We start from the raw sequence: 19147 nt of genomic DNA on the forward strand, positions 1-19147 counted from the left end.
AAGGGCATAAGAGGGCTCCCCTAGCCTTCTGCTTCCGTTACAGTATGTGCTCTTTGGCTAGGCATGTGGGAAATTGCAAGCCTCCTAGAGTTTGGCATAAACACACTTCAGACCTCTGATTGCCAAATTATATAAAATTTTAGTGAGAATGAAAAAGGAAGATAAGAGGACAAATGGACAAAGCGGAATATGGAAAGTAAACAAAACCTACCTGGCCTGATCTTGCTACTTACAAACAGGCCTCTAGTCTCCTCATGAGTAGCACAGCTTAGATGGTCAGTTGCAGGCTTCCTGCTGGTTGGTGATGGATTATGGTCATTTTGGTTGAGCAACAGCCGGTATTATTCAGCCAATTATTTTTCAGGTCTTGTTTGGCAGATAGCCTGTAAACACCTTTAAGGGAGCTGGGGGGGGGTAGCAGAAAGTGACAGCTGATCCATCCACCCCAAAATACTGAACCATCTGCAACCCCAAGTAGAGCAGTTTGGAGTCCACCCCCTTTTTCCAATTAAGTGGTGTATAAACTTTATGAAATAAAAATTGATTTATTTTTTTAAAATCCCATATCACCTGAACCCAAATTTACAAGGGGAAAGCATTGAGACTGTGATGGTTTGATGATTATGTCATTTGGACAATGCAAATTGAATAGCTGCAAACACACAGTAAACTCCAGTATGGACAAGCCCTGTGGGCATACCTTTAAAAAAAAATCTGGGAAGTGATCAAGAGCAAAAATTACCAGAGTTATCCAGCCAGTTTAGTTAACATGTTTCACAACTGGCATAAAAGAGGTGTGTTCTTTTTTTGTGATGGTGAGGCAATTTTTGTTTCTGTTTGCTTTAAATTTAATGCTAAGGCCTTGAATAAGACTGATAAAGAGGTATTGTGCAAGACCTCTGTATTATTATTATTGTTGTTGTTGTTATTATTAATACAATGTCTGCATTGCTTTGTTGTCTGCTCTTAAACGGAGTGTGTGCCTTTGATCATGTGGCAAAGGTATTTGGGTTCAAATCTCCATTTTGAAAGGGAGTTTCCTTTTAGGCTCTCCAGGAGTGAGGATGAGCCTCTCCAAGAGTGACTACAGCTCCAGGCAAAATGGAGGCTGTAAGGAGAGGGAGACCTTTGCTTCTAGGTCTGTTTGGAATTACATTTTCTTATAAATCCTGAGCTTGTGCTGGACATGCACAAGATATTGTATGGGACTATTTGAGTGTATCTTTTATGTTTTGTTCTGTTTTGAATAAAATTTTGTAAGTAAAGCTTGAATCAAACTAATGGGTCTGGACAATGTTTTAGTCCGAAAGGAGTAAGTTTTTATGCATCCAGTTGCTTCAAGCTGCACATTATTAATATCTGCAATACTTTGAACAGGGCATCTGGCAACTGGTGAAAATAGGATCCCCCCCCCCTTTTGGTATTGATGGGTCACCAGGGGGGAAAAAGGGATAGTTTGTGCTTAGGTGAGGATCAAAGATAGATATAGGTGTGGTTATGGAGATCACCCACTAAAACTTCACCACACACATTACAAACTGCTTACCATAATAAATAAATAAAACACACTAACAAGCTTCCATACCAGGAGTGACTGCAGATGTAAAATGAATTATTTTACTAATCAGATTTTCCATGGCAAAGGAAGAACTGGATTAAAACTGGACATGAGCAGCACCAATTCCACAATCAATTCCTATCTGGAATAGGTGACCAGCAACAACCCATTACACCTGGAAAGGGCATGTCTACCCGAGCTTGCAAAAATAAGGGTGGAACTTGGTGCTCCAGAGAGTGGCTGATTGAGTTGTGAAAATGGTGGGAAGAAGGTTGGATATTGTTACAACATAGTCTTTGAAGCCAGTTTGGGTTGCTAAGGATTATGTGGTGGGGGAGCACTATTTTAGTTTTCATCATGGAAACCAAAATATCTAAAGTTGTCCTGTATTGGATTGTGCATCCCTAGGTATATCTCCTCGTGGAAAGCTGCTGGGAGGAAGACCCAGAGAAGAGACCAGATTTTAAGAAAATTGAGACTACCTTGGCTAAGATATTTAGGTATGAAAGTGATTTACTTTGATAGAAAAAAGTTCTGCTAAACCAGAATGATAGTTCAGAGGGAGAAGTCTGGCAGATTTCCACTCTGGCCACATGGCAGCCATACACTGGTGTCTTGTACATGAACTTCCTGGTGTTGTCAGCCTTCAAATTCACCCTTGTCCTTACAACATTCCCAGCAACTACCACAGCCAAACCAATGAAAGCTACATGGACACCTTAATCCGACGCCTGCAGCTGTATTCACGGAACCTGGAGCACCTGGTGGAAGAGAGAACTGAGCTGTACAAAGCAGAGCGAGACAGAGCTGACAGGCTTAACTTCATGCTTCTTCCAGGGTGAGAGCTGTCCAATCAGACAAGAAATCGGGGCGGGGGGGGCGGCGGCTCTAAACAAGTTATCGTTATTGCTTATTTATAGGATTGTGTGCACCCCACTCTCTGAGCAGCATGTGACTCAAGGGGTTCCAGCATTAAGCCAGGGTTTGGTTTCTTTGGAATGAAGGTCAATTGAGACTTTGATGTATTTAGAATATGTGGCTTTGTTTACACATATACACAATCTGACCATAGGATAAAAAGCCTCACAATGTTGACACTCCAGCAGATCTTGCTTCCCTACTAGGTTTCCAGGCCCCACAAACCCATAGCTCTGGATTCAGCCCAGAGAAATGCCAAGAGTCTCTGTCCAGCCCAGCTAAAACTCACAAATAAAAACCCTAGCAGGGGTGATGTCAGGGACACACTATGTTGGCTGCAGTCTTCTGCAGGTGTGTGCCCAGCCTTGGGATTCTGCCAACCTAAAGCTCATTTACTAAATGTCTCTTACATTTTGCCTTAGTTGCCCTTTACTAAAATGCTCCAACCTCTTAAGCATTTTGTAGGAAAGATGCTCCCTTTTTGGTAATCTTAGGTCACATTTTCTGGATCATCTGCAGCCTTATGTTCTTTTTTAGAGGTTGTAACTAGAACTGCAGGCGCTCTGTTATGTGTGTGTGTGTGAGAGAGAGAGAGAGAGGGAGAGAGAGAGAGGGAGAGAGACAGACAGACAGAGATTTAAATGACTGCTAAATAATGAAGGGCAAGTAGACAGAATAGTATATATGAACATGAAGTCAATCCAAGTTTGGTTTCAAGCTAGACTTGTACTTCCTGACATTGTGTTAACTATGGGTTTGAATCACATAGCTGGAAAGGGCACAATTGGACTTACCCCATCTCTTCAAGGAAGCGCTGGTCTCTGCCGGCATGGGACACAACTGCCAATAAGCTTTTGCCTGCCCCAGCCACCAGCTGCCATGATGTAGCAGAGACAGAAATTTAGTAAAACAGAATAGAATTACACAACCTGGAATTCTGCCAGGAAACAGAACTTCCATGTTAAGAGAAAGGAATTGTGTGCTTGAGTTTGTGCATACAAATAGGCAGTTCCAACACCAGTTTCCAATTCTGAGCAAGTAGGTTTGTCTCCTCAATTATAACACGAGCACTAATAGCTTATATATCTGTACAGCTGAAATGTCCCTGGGCATGAAAGAGGATCAAAAGGCCATCCTGTCAAATCTGCAATACATGACCATCTACCCACAGACCTCTAACATGTTTCGAAAGGAGATGGAGTGATTGCCCATATCATTTGTGATTTAAAATCTCAATTACTTAGAATGGTGTTGTCTTTTATAATTACCAGGATTAATAGAACTACTGTACTGCCATATATTTTTCTGTTTTTTAAAGCGCACTTTGAAATTGAGAAGCTTCATCCTACGATACTTATCTTCTTCCTTTTGACAGGCCTGTGGTAAAGTCACTGAAGGAAACTGGACGGGTAGAGCCAGAACTGTTTAAAGAAGTCACCATCTACTTCAGTGACATTGTAGGCTTCACAACCCTTTGTAAATACAGCACCCCTATGGAAGTGGTGGACATGCTCAATGACATCTACAAGAACTTTGATCAAATTCTTGACCCTCATGATGTCTATAAGGTGACCAGAACTGGGAAGAGAGAACAGAAGGCTAGGTAGAATGATTTGTGGTGAAAGCGGCAGGGGGTAGCAGAGCATTGCCACCAGTCCTTTAAGGGGTTAATCCATGCTTTACCCATTAGCATGGACGGGAAACATTGCGATAGATTTCAGAGGCAGAAAATTGAAAGTGCTTATGTTTGGGCAAAGGTCTGTAAGGAAACAGCGAACCTCATGTGCATGAATTTCCCACTGTGGAAACAGTTTAAGAGAGACAAAATAAAAGGCGGGAAATGTTTTCTTCCGAGACAGAAAGCAAAACAAAGCATATAAGAAAAACGAAAAATAAAAGGTAGTAGTTATTTTTGCTGTTTAAAATTGTCGTGCAAAATATGGAAGGTTTGTTTCTCTTTAACATTTTAAAAGAACAGTTCTTCACCTCAGAGAAAATCACAGTCACCTATAAATATTATACTGAGTACTATTTGCAACTCCAAATACGTGTGTAAACATGTTTGTTAATTGGGATGTGATAAGCATTCCGGAGCAGGAAAGAACAGGAACTTTCAGGTTTTTCCTATATTGGATTGCTCTTTCATTAGATTAAAAAATAATGACTTTGGATCTTGTTTCAACAGGTAGAGACGATTGGAGATGCATATATGGTAGTAAGTGGTTTACCAAAGAGAAATGGCAACCGTCACGCAGTGGACATTTCCATGATGGCATTAGATATACTCAGCTTCATGGGCTCCTTTGAACTCGGACATCTTCCAGGTCTTCCTGTATGGATTCGAATAGGAATTCACTCTGGTATGGTGTTATATATATCAAATATTTGATCAAAATAAAATAAAGGAATGAGGATGGGAAAGAAACTTGGGTTGGCTTCCTTTCCCAATCCTCTTTTCCTGAAAGTATACATGAACCAAAATGCACTATCCGTTGAAATTTGTACTTCTCCAAATTTTGCAAAGCCATTCTCCAATGTTCAGAAATGAGTATATTAGGGGGGAGTGTGGATGAAAAATACATAGCGTGAAAATTATATTAAAAACCATAATATTAGGGGGAAATTCTTTATAATATTAGAGAAAATATGCTTCAGTACTTGTGGGTGCTTAGAGAATGAAATAAAACAAATGAAAAGTAAAGCAAAACGCTCAGAAAACTATGGGCCATTTCAGCATGGAACTAGGTACCTCTCCTGATGTTCACCACTTTTCTCTTAAAAGGCTTGATGATCACTCCCATGTTGGAGAGGTACAATGAATAGAAAATTCAATCTCTAGAGTCTAAAGCATTGGAAACAAGAAAAAAATTGTACAGTTACAAAAGCACATACAGAAAGTCATAAAATGGCATAGGAGGAGAATGTTGTGCCATTTGCATCGATTTACATACCAGCAGCGTCCAATAGTTATCACTTACCATCACATTCTAAAAAGTAATAGCAATAACAGTGGGCATATTATACAGGATACAAATCACATTTTACCAAGTAGGAAAAAAAATACAGAGCATCCACTGGAAAATGCGATATTCCTGAAACAGAATGCCATCTCAAGGGGGAAGTACTCTCATCGGCACGCAATAAATAACAACTACAAGTTTGCAATGCTAAAAACAGATTTCTGGGATGACCCTTAGAGGCTCTATTTTAAAATTAATTATCAAAATAATTACAGTTTCTGTAACTGGCTCAGCAGCACAGAAGAGATATAAGAGCAGGACATCTACAGAGACCCTTATCACAAGCATTTTTGGGGAATGGATCTCTTCTTTCTTCCTTCCCTTCCCTCCCCTGACCCCAGTGCTTACATTTCAGTCACATAGTGTTCCACTAGAGAGAGTTATGCAGCAGCTGAACACAGCTGCTCTTCACTGTCTGCTATCGCTAATGGTTACTTGGACAAAATATTCTACTAGCACCTTAAAAAACCCTCACAGAGAATGAAGAGCCTTCTGGAAATTGGTTGCTTTATAGTTCAGGTTGCAGTCCTTTGAGAGGAAAAGAATCAACAGATCAAAGACTGAAGTATGACTTAGCGAATAAATGTTTTAGGATATATAATTGTTTTCAGTTCTGAAGTTCTGTACAGTATAATAGGGGTCGATGAACTGTGCAAGTGATGACATTTTCAAAGGCAATCCTGTGGATCATAGGAAATGTTGGCTTAATGCACGTGTTCTGTTGACCCGTCAAAAACCCTTTTGAAACGAGAAGTCTCTTCATTTCCACTTTGGTAATTCTTCTACAACAGTGGCTGTCTAAATGCTTTTCACCGCTCTTTAGAGGGTGACTTTGAACAGAGGAAATACGGAATGAAGGTAGTACAGTGATAATACGTAAAACTTTTGTGGGTAGCTGAGAGTGGAAAGGGAGGCATTAAATCCACAAATGCTCCTACTGCCTCATAGCTTCTGCCCAGCTGGAAGTGAGTCACTCTGAAATTAACAGAGCTACGTGCTACTGCAATTTCTAAGCGGTGTGAGATTTCAGGAGTACCAGGTGCACTTACCAGGGTCTGTGTTTTCTTTTGGGTAATGAAGCACTGTGGAGACTATGGTGTCTTTATAATATATGGCTTATTTACACATACCTATAACCTGAGCCCAGATGCAGAGAGTACAGAGCTTTCACATCCTAAGAGGGTCCTGTTCCTTCCAATGCTGGATTCGAAGAGACCCCAAAACATTGTGTCTTACCTTCTCTGCAGCATAAAACAGACAGCCCCCTCATGCTCTGGCCCCCGCTCCAGCTTGCAAGAGTGACACTTTTGTCCTGTTCCTTTACCTCATCGCCCAGTGCAATTCTTTCCCTTCCTCCGGAACCACTGGTCTTTTGTCTCTGCTAAGTATCTGTCAAGTCAGGGAAGGGTTTCCCCCCATTTTCTGGCCTGCCCAGAGAGCCTCTGTTAATGGCCCTCTTAATGGGTTCATGGCTTGGCCATTCCAATGATGAACATTTGATGGCTTCCTTGATGGGTTAATGACCGGCCATCACCAGCCTTTCTTCTTTCAAAGCCCTAGCTGGATGGGGGCCTGTTACAAGCCCACTTTGGAGCTGGCCTCGCTAGTTAGCATAAACTAAATCCAGGGGTTTCTGTGTTTGGCACAGTTTAATCAAACCTTGATTAATTCTAACTTTTACTAATTCCAGGATTTATGGGTGACTTGTACCCACAGATTCTGGCCCTGAAAATTTATAACATAGAGCCATAAAGTTGAAAGGGAACCAAAGGTCCAACCCCCTACAATGCAAGAATCTACAATAACAATACTGTAGTGGAAGAGAGACAGGCATGCGTACAGGAGAGGACAGAGTGAGTTGATTCAGCAGATGTCTGTAGCCTGTTGCAAGCCGTCCGTCAACACCTTCGTTTATTATTCTCTGTATTTAATAGCTGCAAGTCTGTTCTGGGGTGGGGTAGGATGCCAAGAAAAGCGATGGAGTTCATGCGTCTACCAACTGCCTCCACCTTCATGATTTGACAAGTTTCTCCCCAGAAACAGTAGTCTTCATTGCATCATAGAAAAAGTATCAGCAGTGGCATTATCTGTGGATGTCGGGGACAGAATAAAGCAAATCTGTGAAAGTGAATGCTAGGATCCATGTGGGTATGCTTTGTGGCAAAGCTCTAGATTTGCTTTGTCTGGTTCCTGAAATGCGGAGTATTGAACCAACTTAGTCCCTGGCTGTAGAAGCAGAGAGGAGCACTGTTTCAGAATTACAAATAGCAGTCTTTCATAGTGAATTCAATCTCTAGGTTGTATTCACTGCTCATCCTACTCAAAGTAGACCCATTAAAGTTAATGGACATGACTATGATTATCTTAGAGTCATTCATTTCGGTGGGTCTACTTAGGGATTAATAATAATAATTTATTTATATGTCACCCATCCACGCTGGGCAGCTTCCAACAAATTAAAGCATCAAACACAGTAAAACATCAATCATTAAAAACTTCCCTATACAGGTGTCTTCTCTTCAGAGGTCTTCTAAAGGTCAGATAGTTGTTTATTTCCTTGACATCTGATGGGAGAGCATTGCCTAGGGTGGGTGTGACTACCGAGAAGGCCTTCTGCCTGGTTCCCTGTAACCTCACTTCTAGCATTGAAGGAACTGCCAGAAGGCCTTTGGAGCTGGACTAAATTGAATACAGTCCCAGTTGTGTTGAGCAGAAAAAGCCCTTAGACTTCTTATGGGTAGTCCGATTTTCCTTGAAAACCTTTGCTGCTTATTGCTAGCCTTAAACTCTGACATACAGGAATCCCTGTTCAGGGAGTGCTGTTTAATCTGATTGAATATCCTTTGCTTGCTTCTATCAAGATATTTGGTTAAATAAGAAATTTTGTTGTATGTCTTCATTGTAGTTTTGCTTGTCTGTCTTATGATAGAATTGTCCATTTGTTGTTATTGGACATGTTTTTGTGATTTTGAAACTTTTGTATATCGTGTGTTTTTATCTTTATTACTTTGTTCCCTGTTCCAAGCTATAAATTCTGTAAATGAAATATACACACATACTCAGGCAGGACAGACCTTGTACTGGCCTGGTCAGATCTTGGCACCTCGGAAATCTGATTCCTAATGAGTCACATTGAAGACTTCAAATTAATTCCTGCTCAGTTTATGATGTGATCTTGAGAGTGTGTGGGCTAATCTTTTCCTAGGCAAACTCTCCCTCTCCTTCTTAATTCCTGCTCTGTGCTTTATTGTTTTCAGGTCCGTGTGCAGCTGGTGTGGTTGGGATTAAGATGCCTCGTTACTGCTTGTTTGGAGATACTGTGAACACAGCTTCAAGAATGGAATCTACAGGATTACGTAAGGACAAATTCACATCTACACTACACTACACTACACATTACTTTTTATGATCAAATCCAGAGCTCTTTACCCGGAAAAAACCCCTATTTTATCATAATAAAGTAGAAGCTGACTGGGTGACCTTGAGCCAGTCACTTTCTCTGAACCATATAGGGATTGTGAAAATAAACTGAGAGGAGATGCACTACACACAGCACCCAGAGCTTTTTGGAGAAAGAGTAGGATAACATGTAGTAAATAATCACACCATTAGAAGGTTTTTCTCAAAGGACTGCTAGAGTTTCTATTTCTATTTGGTGTTTTTCTTGGTCCCCTCCCTCTGCTTGGTGAGACATCTAACCTTCCTTCCGGCTATAAATATTCAGATTAAAGTAGCCACAATAATTAGTTCAGGACAATCAGTCTGACTGAAGCCAGTAGGACAAGTCCAATATTATGTGAATGCCTTGAGGATTATGATGTCAGTTGCCTTGCTCTGCTTGCAAATGCTATTCAGAAGATGAGCATATTTTTGAGACAATTGCGTCAGCTCATTTTTACTAATGGAACACAAGACTCTCATTATCTTAACTATATTATAGACTGGCACAACACAAAACCAAACATTAAAAAAAGCAAATTAAAACACTGTATGTTTGTTTGCATGCCTATAGCTCTACGGATTCATGTCAGTGGTTCCACGATTGCTATTCTCAAGAGAACAGACTGCCAATTCCAATATGAAGAGCGAGGAGAGACATATTTGAAGGTAACAAAAAAATGCACATCCCGGTGACCCACAACATTTTGCTGACATAGGTGAAGGACAAGATTTGTACCAACTTCCACTTCTATCCAGAGAAGCTGACTGGGCGGACAGTAGACTTTTATTTCAACAACATCCTCCACTGCACTGGGAGGCAGCAGGGTAGTTTAGGCTTGGAGGGGAGTGCAGGGCAATGCACATGGCAAATACAGTTCTGTCTTCCAACAACTTGCTGCCAATACTGCACACTTCCCAGCAGTGGCGTAGCGTGGGGGGTGCAGGGGGGGCCGGCCGCACCGGGCGCAACATCTGGGGGTTAGGGGTAGGGGTAGGGTTAGGGGGCACAAATCCAGGGTTAGGGGGCGCAAATTACTTGCCTTGCCCCAGGTGCTGACAACCCACGCTACGCCACTGCTTCCCAGCATCTACCACCTGAGGCAGTTGCCTCACTCTGCCTAATAGAAGGCTGACCTAACACATGCAGACACACACGTGCTTGTGTACACACAAAGCATGTATTCAAATAGCCATATTTTTTTCAAAATCAATCTAGAGGTGGCATATATCTAAAAGGAGGAAACGTATTATTATTATTATTATTATTATTATTATTATTAATGAGTTGGGGCCATGATCCAGTGAATTTCATAGGTGGGTAGGCATTTGAACCTGCATTTTCCATATCTAGCCCAACTTTTTAACTACTTCATCACCCTGACTTTCTTGTTATCTATAACAAGACTTGTTGCGATTGAGGCTAGACAAGATTCCTGCATAGCAGGTGGTAGGACTAGATGATCCTCAGGGTTCCTTCCAACTCTATAATTCTCTGATTCTGTGAACAGAACTGTAACCTCAGGTAGCTTATTCTGGTTTCTTTACCATATGTATTGGTTTTAGTTTAAAACACCCAGTAGGAATACGCCTTATGCTCCCCATGTTCGTTAAGTAAATTATGCAAAGATTATAAAGTGCTGCAATATAAAGAATATCAAAAACATACAATACAGCAATCTAATCTCAAAGTATTATTCCTTATTTTGTATTAGGGCAAAGGAACTGAGATCACTTACTGGCTGACAGGAGTGAAAGACCAGAAATACAATCTTCCAACACCTCCTTCTGTGTAAGTGATTCTTGGAGAGCTGGTTGTTAACAGAAAGCACAAATCAATATTTACAGTATCCTTTCTTTTCTCTCTGTGAATATCTTGTTTGGCATGCACTTGGCAGAGATCAATATGGCAGCTGTGCAAATGTGCATGTGGACACATGCACATATCCTGGGATCTCCTCAATAATGCAACCCACTATTCTCCCTCCAGCTTCTCCCAATGGGAAAAACCAGTGGAGGATGGAGTATTGCATTATGCACCGTTTGTAAAGAGGAGTGCCATGGCCAAGCACACACCTATATACTGCACTCAATTTTTTTGTATTGAATAACAAGGTCTAAACATTATCCTTATCCATTCACACTTACTCAAGCATACTAAAGCAGATGACCAGTCTGAACATAGGTTGTGAAGAGGTCAGAGTTCACGCGATGCATCTCTACTTCATGAATCTGCAAAATCCTAGGTTCACAATTCCTTGCGTTACTCTTTTCATCTGAAATGACAAAAGTTATGTCTGGGTAGTGTTAATCAGTCTTATTTATACCCATATTTCTGGGAATAAGCTCCATTGAACTTGGTAAGACCTCCAAGTAAACTTGTAGGATCACACTGTCAATGACTTGATAAAACAGATAACAATGGATGTTAGTCATCTAATTTTTACCTGGAATAGACCCATCAGAACTAATGAACATGACCCAGTTAGAGCCATTAATTTTAGTTGGTCTACTCTGAGTAAAACTTAGTTGAATACCCCCCCCCAATAAAATTATTTAGCTAAAACATTTCAGCTTCTACCTGCTTCATTAACAAATTTGGTTGGATTTAAAATCAGGCAGTTGGTAGTCCAGGTGTTCTAAGAATCCCCTGAGAAAAGAGGGAATTTCCAACAAGGTAGAAGCTGTTCTATAAGATAATTAAAAAAAGAATTAAAGGCAAAGGTAAAAGTTTAAGAATTATCCCCCAAGGCAAAGCCATGTGGCGTTATGGTGTTCAGTCTGTATCTATAGAAGTTCTTTTGTTTTGACTGCCCCAGAACGGGTTTCTTTTTCTCTACTGGAAATACCCCCAAGGCTGAAAGGTCAAAATGTTTTGTAACAGGTTGTTCAGGGGTGTTGTGTGTGTGTGATTACTGCCTTAAGATTTCTGAAATAGGCATGAAAGACTGTAGTTGTTTTCCCAACATGCTGCAGATGGCATTCAGGGCATTTGCATTCTGTAACATATATTATAGAACTAAGGTGGTATTTTGGTTTATGTAATAGGTCTTGCCAGTCATTCTGCTCTTGAAGATTAGTTTCCCTAGTTTGAAATCCAGCCGTGTTACAGATCTATGACAAAGCTTAAACAATTAACACAGTAATTTCAGGCCTCTCTTTATTTTGTCAGTCACGTGTCTTAACTCCTGGTGTGAACATCCTGCTACTCCCTACAGGCTTGCATACTGGTGTGTTGGGAGGGGCCTATAAGTAGGCAACACTTTGACCTAAGGTGAATTACACATGTGGTGGCATCACTGCCTTTTTATTTAAAAAGCATTTCTAAAGCATTTAGGTGTTTTTAAAATTGCTAAGCAGTGCACACACTATATACAATACAAACCCAATATCCATTAAAACAAGCATGTTTTTAAAAAACAAAAACAAAAATGTTTAGGTTTGCTCTTACAAAAAGGTAAAAGATTGGGGGAGAGAGTAGGATATCTTTCCTTTATTCTATTCAATAATTTTTATTGTTTGTAGCCAATGGCCATTACAATACAATATGAACACAAATCACAGGATATCACAGGTGACTGTTTTGAACAACATTTGGAAGTATACCACTGTGATTATTTTTTCTATCTGGCATCTTGATCCTGTGGGTCAATGAAAGATGTGATGTTAATACAGTGGTATCTCTGGTTACGAACTTAATTTGTTCTGGAGGTCCATTCTTAACCTGAAACCGTTCTTAACCTGAGGTACCACTTTAGCTAATGGGGCCTCCTACTGCCGCTGGGCCAATGGTGCGCGATTTCTATTCTCATCCTGAGGTAAAGTGCTTAACCCGAGGTACTACTTCCGGGTTAGCGGAGTCTGTAACTCAAAGTGTTTGTAACCCGAAGTACTACTGTACTGACATGCACCACTGAAGCTGATGTGTGTGTGCTCTTACTTAGTTTTTCAGGAAGCTTCTCTCATACGGGGTTATTCAAGGAAGGGGGAATGGGATCCTTTACTCAAGTGACACTGGTGTCGGATTATAATTCTTGGAATGTTTATTACATTTTTCTGTGCTGAGCCTTCCTTCTTTCTCTTGCACTACTTGTTTCCCAGACATTCTCCTTTTTATTTTTCTTCTTTTATAGAGCTGAAATATTAAGTACCGTATTTTTCATGTATAAGACTAGGTTTTTTTCCTAAAAAATAATGTCCAAAATTTGGGAACGTCTTATACATGGATAAATCTCTCCCCATTTTCTTAAATTGGAGTCCCTAAAAATAGGGGGCGTCTTATACATGGGGGCATCTTATAGACGGAAAAATATGGTAATTCTTCACTACTTTGAATATCTGCAATAATAAGCTTCCTGTATTAATGTTGTTGATATATTGATGATATTGATCTATTTTATATTCAAAATAATAGAAGATACAGAAAGTGTTTGACAGCTGTTCTCCTAAGATCGAGAAGCTAAATTTTGGCTGGGCTTGACTTGGTACAGTAAGGGATATTATCCATGTCCAAGACAAGTCCAGCTAAGCCTCTGATATAGATCTGAGTGTCACTAGCATACTGCCATAATATTAGAACTCAGGGGAGTTCAATGAAACTGAATGTTGGAAGAGTCAGGATAACCAAAAGAAAGCACTAATTCATACAGTGCATTGCTAAACTGTGGAATTTGCTTCCATAAGAGGTGATGGTGTTAACCAATTTGGATAGCTTTAAAAGATTAAACAAATGCATGGAGGATATGGCTATCAATGGCCAGGATCACTGTGTTTGTGGTTATCCCAGAACCTTTCTGACCAGAGGTTAAGGTTCAAAGGAAGTAATGGCAGTGGAACTCCTAAGGAAGGTGGCAGTCCTTGGAAGTTGGTTGCAGTGATGATCTGACACATTCTCCATCAAGAGCTCCAGAGAGCTCCAGAATAATGTGTAGTTGGCCTTCAGATTATGAACGGATTTCAAATATCAAGTAAGGAGGGTTGAATAGAAGAATCTTTGAAGGCCTTATAATTAAGAATTATAGTAAATATATATTTTGAGTCACTTAAACCAATTTTCTCCTTCTGTTTCCAGGGAGAATCAGCAGCGTTTGCAAGCTGACTTTGCTGAGATGATAACCAATTGTCTTCTGAAAAAGCAAACAGAAGAATTTCAGGTGCGAGAGATTACACGTGTGCCTAGTTGTCGCAAAGGCACTCTGGAATACCTGCAGTTGGCTACAGAAAAAACCAGTACCTACCTGTAAAACTGGATAAAGAGCACGACCCAAGAATCCCTGAAAGTTAGATTGAAATAATATACATGACAAATTTTACACAACCTACATATTTGCAGTATTGTATGGGTGGGTTGAGGACAGAAATGTGATCCTACCTTTGTGAGTCCTCTGTAGTTAATATTCTGAGGGAAGAACATTCTTTCTACTACATTGGCAAAACTGCAAATGACTCAATGCAAGATGCTTCTTGATGAATTGGAAGCTTTACTGATATACTGCTTCCTAAAATTGAGGAGGAAGGAAACAGGGCACCTCCCCTGAGGGCACCTCCCTTCACATCCAGTCTGGTGCTTGTGGGCTAAAGTAGCAGTGAAGGAAGACAGCAAAGCAGGCACCTGTACAATGCAGATACAATTTTTGCACTATGATAAAGGTACAGTGGATGTCAGAGGGCAGTCCCATTCTTGCTATAGCCTACATTGTCATGGATACAGCTGGAGTGAGGTCTGGTGTAATTTAGAGGTATGGGAAGACTGCATCTGACAAATATTCTGTAAGCTACTTTGAGAATTGGGGGAAGTGTTTTACATAAAACAAATAAGCAAGCAGTACATGCACTGTATAAAACTGACTATGGGTCACATTCTAGCCAGTGTAAAGTTTTATAGTCACATTATACTTCAATTATTAGAGACCCATTTAAGCCACAGTCCATGGGTATAAATATGCTAAGCCAGAAAAAATGACATTTTGGATAGCGTACCTGAATATATTTGGCAGTAACCCTCAATATCATGGGCAAAGGCTGCGATGGAACAGATAACTGAAAGCAGAAAGCAGTTAAATTGAACAAACTCCATAGCTGTATCATATAGTGTGATGAACATTTTTTTCATCTGTATTTGTCAGCTGTAAATCATAAACTGAAGCTACAATGTACCGGTAATAGCACATCTATTTCGCCTTGACAAGAACTTGTAATTTAGAGAAGTGTGAAACAAGAAAAGTTGCTTTGTTGTGAAATAAAGTACATCTATAGCTGAAAAATCTTGTTTTGGTTTAAGAAAACAAAACCATAACTGCATACACGTCACTGTTTATTAGTAGGACTTTTATCCTTAACACCTGAAATAAGGCACACCAGCACTTCCTGTGGGTAACATCTGTAGCAGACTGCATTCTTCCTGCCACAGGTTCCATGTAAAATCAGTTTGGGGCAGAAGTCCAGTGTGGATCACTCTTGAACTAATGATCTTCTGACCCACATGTGAGATTACTACAGGGAAATTAGAATGGTAACCATGGGTTTGTACACATCATTCTATATTCATATACTCACCATTTTGGCTCCTTGCAAGTGAGAACAGAACAGCACCTTCTCCCACACAGCAGAAAATCTATTTGACCTTGGGTTGATTTTTTTCCTTAACTGTCATGAAGTTGGGGATTAAAAATACCACTACCTAAACAAACCTTTGGAACAAAAATATCCTTTGATCTTGCCTCTGGACTAAATCACAAGATTGCTTGGTGTCTTTAGAGTGGAACTTTGATAGGAGACTCTTTTCTTCCTAGAGCACATGACTGGGATATTTTCTCAGAAAATGCCAATCCATGTGCTATTTGGACAACTGAAAATGCTGGGTGTCTCACAATATAACAGCACAAAAGAGATTTGTACACACAAAAATACTATAGAAAGTAATGCTTTTTCTTTTCATGTTTAGTGAGTTATGGATTTGGATAATCAAAGAATGGTCCAATGGTCTTAAACTTGAGAGGTTTCAAATCCCTACTTAATTTGGTAGAACAATAGTTGTTTTCTGGTGTGGTGTGTAAAATTTAGAAATGATCTCAATTTGTTACAAAATGGACTTTAAAAAGTGAAACTCCAACCCCAACATACAGTATTACAGAGAAGCATGGCTACCTGCATTTTTTATTTTTCTCATAAAATACAAGTTTAGCTTTCCAGAAAGTTATCCCACTCTACAATTGTAGATGAATTTCCATGCTCTCCAGCCAATGGGTAACACTACCTGGATCTGGCTTTACTGGCTCTTTCTCACTTCACCATCTAAAATTAATCTCCAGTTTTGCTCACATGTCAGATGTTTGGTATCTAACAGCAAGCTAACCTAATTAATAATACAGTCTAATAGAAAGAAATAAGCCCCACTGAGTCCAATGGAAATTACTCAGTGCAGCTTACTTCTGAGTTACAAACCACACACTTTGGCACTTTTCACCATACTGTTCAGCATCTTTCCCCCACCCCTAATTTTTTTGGGTGGAATATTTTATCACATTTTGTAAACTACCCTGGTCTGGAAACATTGCAGAAAGATAGCATCTGAGTCTTTCATATATTCATTCATGTGTGTGCGTGCGTGTGTTGTGCTTGCCTTACTTACTCACAGAGTATCTAACCTGAAAAATAGCTTTGGAGAACTTGAAATACTGTACCCATATTTTTTACCACTGTTTTAACAACACCTCAGTGAGATCTAATTCCGTATAATGTGATCCGGAACATAGACTCATAAGCACGCCTTAGTAGGGTTTGGAGGGGTGGTTCGTAACCCACTTTTAAAACACTTTATTTTTTTATCCACCCGGAATAGCAACTACCACAGGGAAGCGAAAGCGCACGCGGGGCGAATCCCTTCGCGTTCAGTAACTTTAGGGAAACCACAAACCGTGCGTTTCATTCACAGAGAAACGCCTTCTTCCCAGCTGCGCCTGACTGGCCTTCAGCCTCCTTGTACAACTAATAATAATATACACAAAGAAATGAAAAAGGCGAAAAAGCCCGGGGCGGGAGAAGAGGTGGGTGGCGACGCTCCCGGTTTTCTAATCCCACCCCGCCAAGCCTGCTAGGGCGGGCCTGTTGTGGCTACCCCGGGGCAGCGGGGCTGGCAGAGGGCGGGCCATGCCCTGACTGAGCACGCCAAAGTTGCCAGGTCGCGGGGCCGCCTCCGTCTGAGACACAACACGCTCATACACCAGGCGCAACTCGGCATGGCCCGGCTCAGCGGCGGCGGCGGCGGCGCCTCTTTCCCGCCCCCTTCCTCCTCCTCCAGCCGGTGGTGGTCCTGCTCTTGGGGGCTTTTCCTTCTCTGGGCCGTGGCAGAAACTCGAGCAGGTGAGAAAGACCACAGACGCGTGTCTGGAAAGTCCCCGGGACCAGCCTGCTCAGGCTCGGTACTAGGATACGTTTAGGGGAAACCCGGTTCCAAGGGAGGAGGGAGGGAGGGAGGAGCAGCCGGACACCTTTCTGGAATAGGCTGCCCCTTGTTTTCACCCCCCGCTGCCCCTTGCTGAAAAAGATGCATCATTTTTTAAAAAAAATGCTCACGGAGACGCCGCTCGTTCGGAGCTGAAACGGCGCCGAGCGCTGATAGGTCGAGGCTGCCCAGGTTCTAACATTTCAAAAGCAAAGGGGCTTCTCCTGGAGGAGTTGGGGGTGCATGGCATCTCTGTAGGTTGCTGTGGGGCTGCAGGGTCTCCAAACTCATGCAGCTGTTTTGTTCCTCAAGAAAGACCCAATGTCTTATCATAAGAGGATGTGTGTGTTTTTGTGTGTGTGATTTGATTGATCCCAAAATGAGACATCTCCTCCAACCACCACCACCATCAATGGTAATCTTACTCTATACTGTACTTCAAAAAGGCGTTTTTTTCTTGTAGTTGTAACTTTTAATGTTCATACCTCAGTGGCTGTCAGGCCACATGGATCGAAAAGCGGGCATCCAACAGTAAAAAGAAATGCGGGCATAAGCTGCAGTTAAGCGAAGCTGCCTGCATAGCTTGCATAAAGTCTTCCATCCCTCAACTGCTTGTTCTACTAGTCGGAGAACAAATTGTACACAACACTTAAGGGATGTGAGGCACCATCAAGGCACTCTGTTTTCTGAATTATGAAAAAGCCTCAAGAGCCCACAGCAAAGCTTGGAAATAGTAGCGTTGTAGGAGCTATTGCCAGTGTGGTGTAGTGGTTAAGAGCGGTAGTCTCGTAATCTGGGGAACCGGGTTTGAGTCTCCGCTCCTCCACATGCAGCTGCTGGGTGACCTTGGGCCAGTCACACTTCTCTGAAGTCTCTCAGCCCCACTCACCTCACAGAGTGTTTGTTGTGGGGGAGGAAGGGAAAGGAGAATGTTAGCCGCTTTGAGACTCCTGAAGGGGAGTGAAAGGCAGGATATCAAATCCAAACTCTTCTTCTTCTTCTTCTTGTAGATGAAGTTGTGTTTCCTGTACTTTTAAAAGAAGCCTTGCAAAATAGAAGAAAAGCCACTGATTCCAATATTAGCATACTGTACTGTGTTAATGTAAAGTATTTTTATAGCACATCTTCATCATAACTATCACATGGCATTAACAATGGTGCTTGTAATCTTGGGATATATTATTAAACTGTGCATGAATCAGTTGAAGCTATGAATTAACGATGTTGCACAGTCTTCAGCTTTAATGAGAGCTGAAAGAGATATGACAGCAGCCACATATATACCTCACTTGTGGTCCACCATGCAAATTGGCCCATCTGTGTGGAGAATCTGGACACCAGCAGATAATATGTACTGCTGGTGTATTAATTCTATGGGCGAATGGGCAAGCTGGCATAGTGAGTTCGATTATACATTCAACCAATACAGTTTACTTGTGGCCACCATCTATTCTGGCAATTATTAGCTGAAGTTGCTGCAACTCTTGCACAATTTGTGCCTCAACATATTCCCCCCCCCCCTTGTCTCTGTTGTTTTAAATCTTTATTTAACATTGCCCAAACAACTTGGACACACCTTTAGAGCAGCTGTCTTCAAAAAATAATCTAATATACAATATTATGGCATATCAACATATTTCCATTGGCCATATTATTCTTATGTCTCACTTTGTATTTCCTTTGAAGGGCATGCCAACCTTTTGGATACAGGTGCATGTCAACTCAAAAACCCTGGCTTTCTTAACTTTCTGACAGTAAGAGCTGTTTGAC

General features: G+C 41.1%; 2 protein-coding genes and 1 long non-coding RNA gene across 6 annotated transcripts in view; 2 read left to right on the top strand and 1 right to left on the bottom strand.

The window, feature by feature from the left end:
* The window catches only part of GUCY2C (guanylate cyclase 2C), a 47786-nt gene extending 32581 nt beyond the window's left edge, over window positions 1-15205 (top strand). For both annotated transcript variants that reach the window (XM_079993376.1, XM_079993377.1), the window contains 8 exons: window positions 1967-2058; window positions 2238-2396; window positions 3852-4044; window positions 4662-4836; window positions 8754-8852; window positions 9509-9603; window positions 10650-10726; window positions 14006-15205. In XM_079993376.1, coding sequence (XP_079849502.1) covers window positions 1967-2058; window positions 2238-2396; window positions 3852-4044; window positions 4662-4836; window positions 8754-8852; window positions 9509-9603; window positions 10650-10726; window positions 14006-14177 — 1062 coding nt within the window. In that variant the 3' untranslated portion in view covers window positions 14178-15205. The remainder of the gene's footprint in view (window positions 1-1966; window positions 2059-2237; window positions 2397-3851; window positions 4045-4661; window positions 4837-8753; window positions 8853-9508; window positions 9604-10649; window positions 10727-14005) is intronic.
* On the bottom strand, window positions 2054-14232 carry LOC307225510. Of its 2 annotated transcripts, none has more exons than XR_013843037.1 (5): window positions 14172-14232; window positions 11083-11210; window positions 5226-5318; window positions 2924-3039; window positions 2054-2319 (listed from the first exon to the last, which is right to left on the bottom strand). It is a non-coding gene; the product is annotated as an uncharacterized lncRNA (long non-coding RNA). The 2 variants fall into 2 exon arrangements; XR_013843038.1 differs by lacking the exon at window positions 2924-3039 and adding an exon at window positions 3271-3350 and having other exon boundaries at window positions 2223-2319.
* Window positions 15206-16976: 1771 nt separating the features above from the next.
* Window positions 16977-19147, top strand: part of PLBD1 (phospholipase B domain containing 1) — a 37287-nt gene continuing 35116 nt past the window's right edge. Inside the window, exon 1 of one of the 2 annotated variants that reach the window (XM_079993381.1) lies at window positions 16977-17295. In XM_079993381.1, coding sequence (XP_079849507.1) covers window positions 17172-17295 — 124 coding nt within the window. In that variant the 5' untranslated portion in view covers window positions 16977-17171. Of the gene's footprint in view, window positions 17296-17638; window positions 17793-19147 lie in introns of those variants that run through there. The other variant, XM_079993383.1, reaches the window with a different exon arrangement.

The sequence above is a fragment of the Podarcis cretensis genome (assembly GCF_951804945.1).
Source record: "Podarcis cretensis genome assembly, chromosome: 10".
Classification (NCBI taxonomy): Eukaryota; Metazoa; Chordata; class Lepidosauria; order Squamata; family Lacertidae; genus Podarcis; species Podarcis cretensis.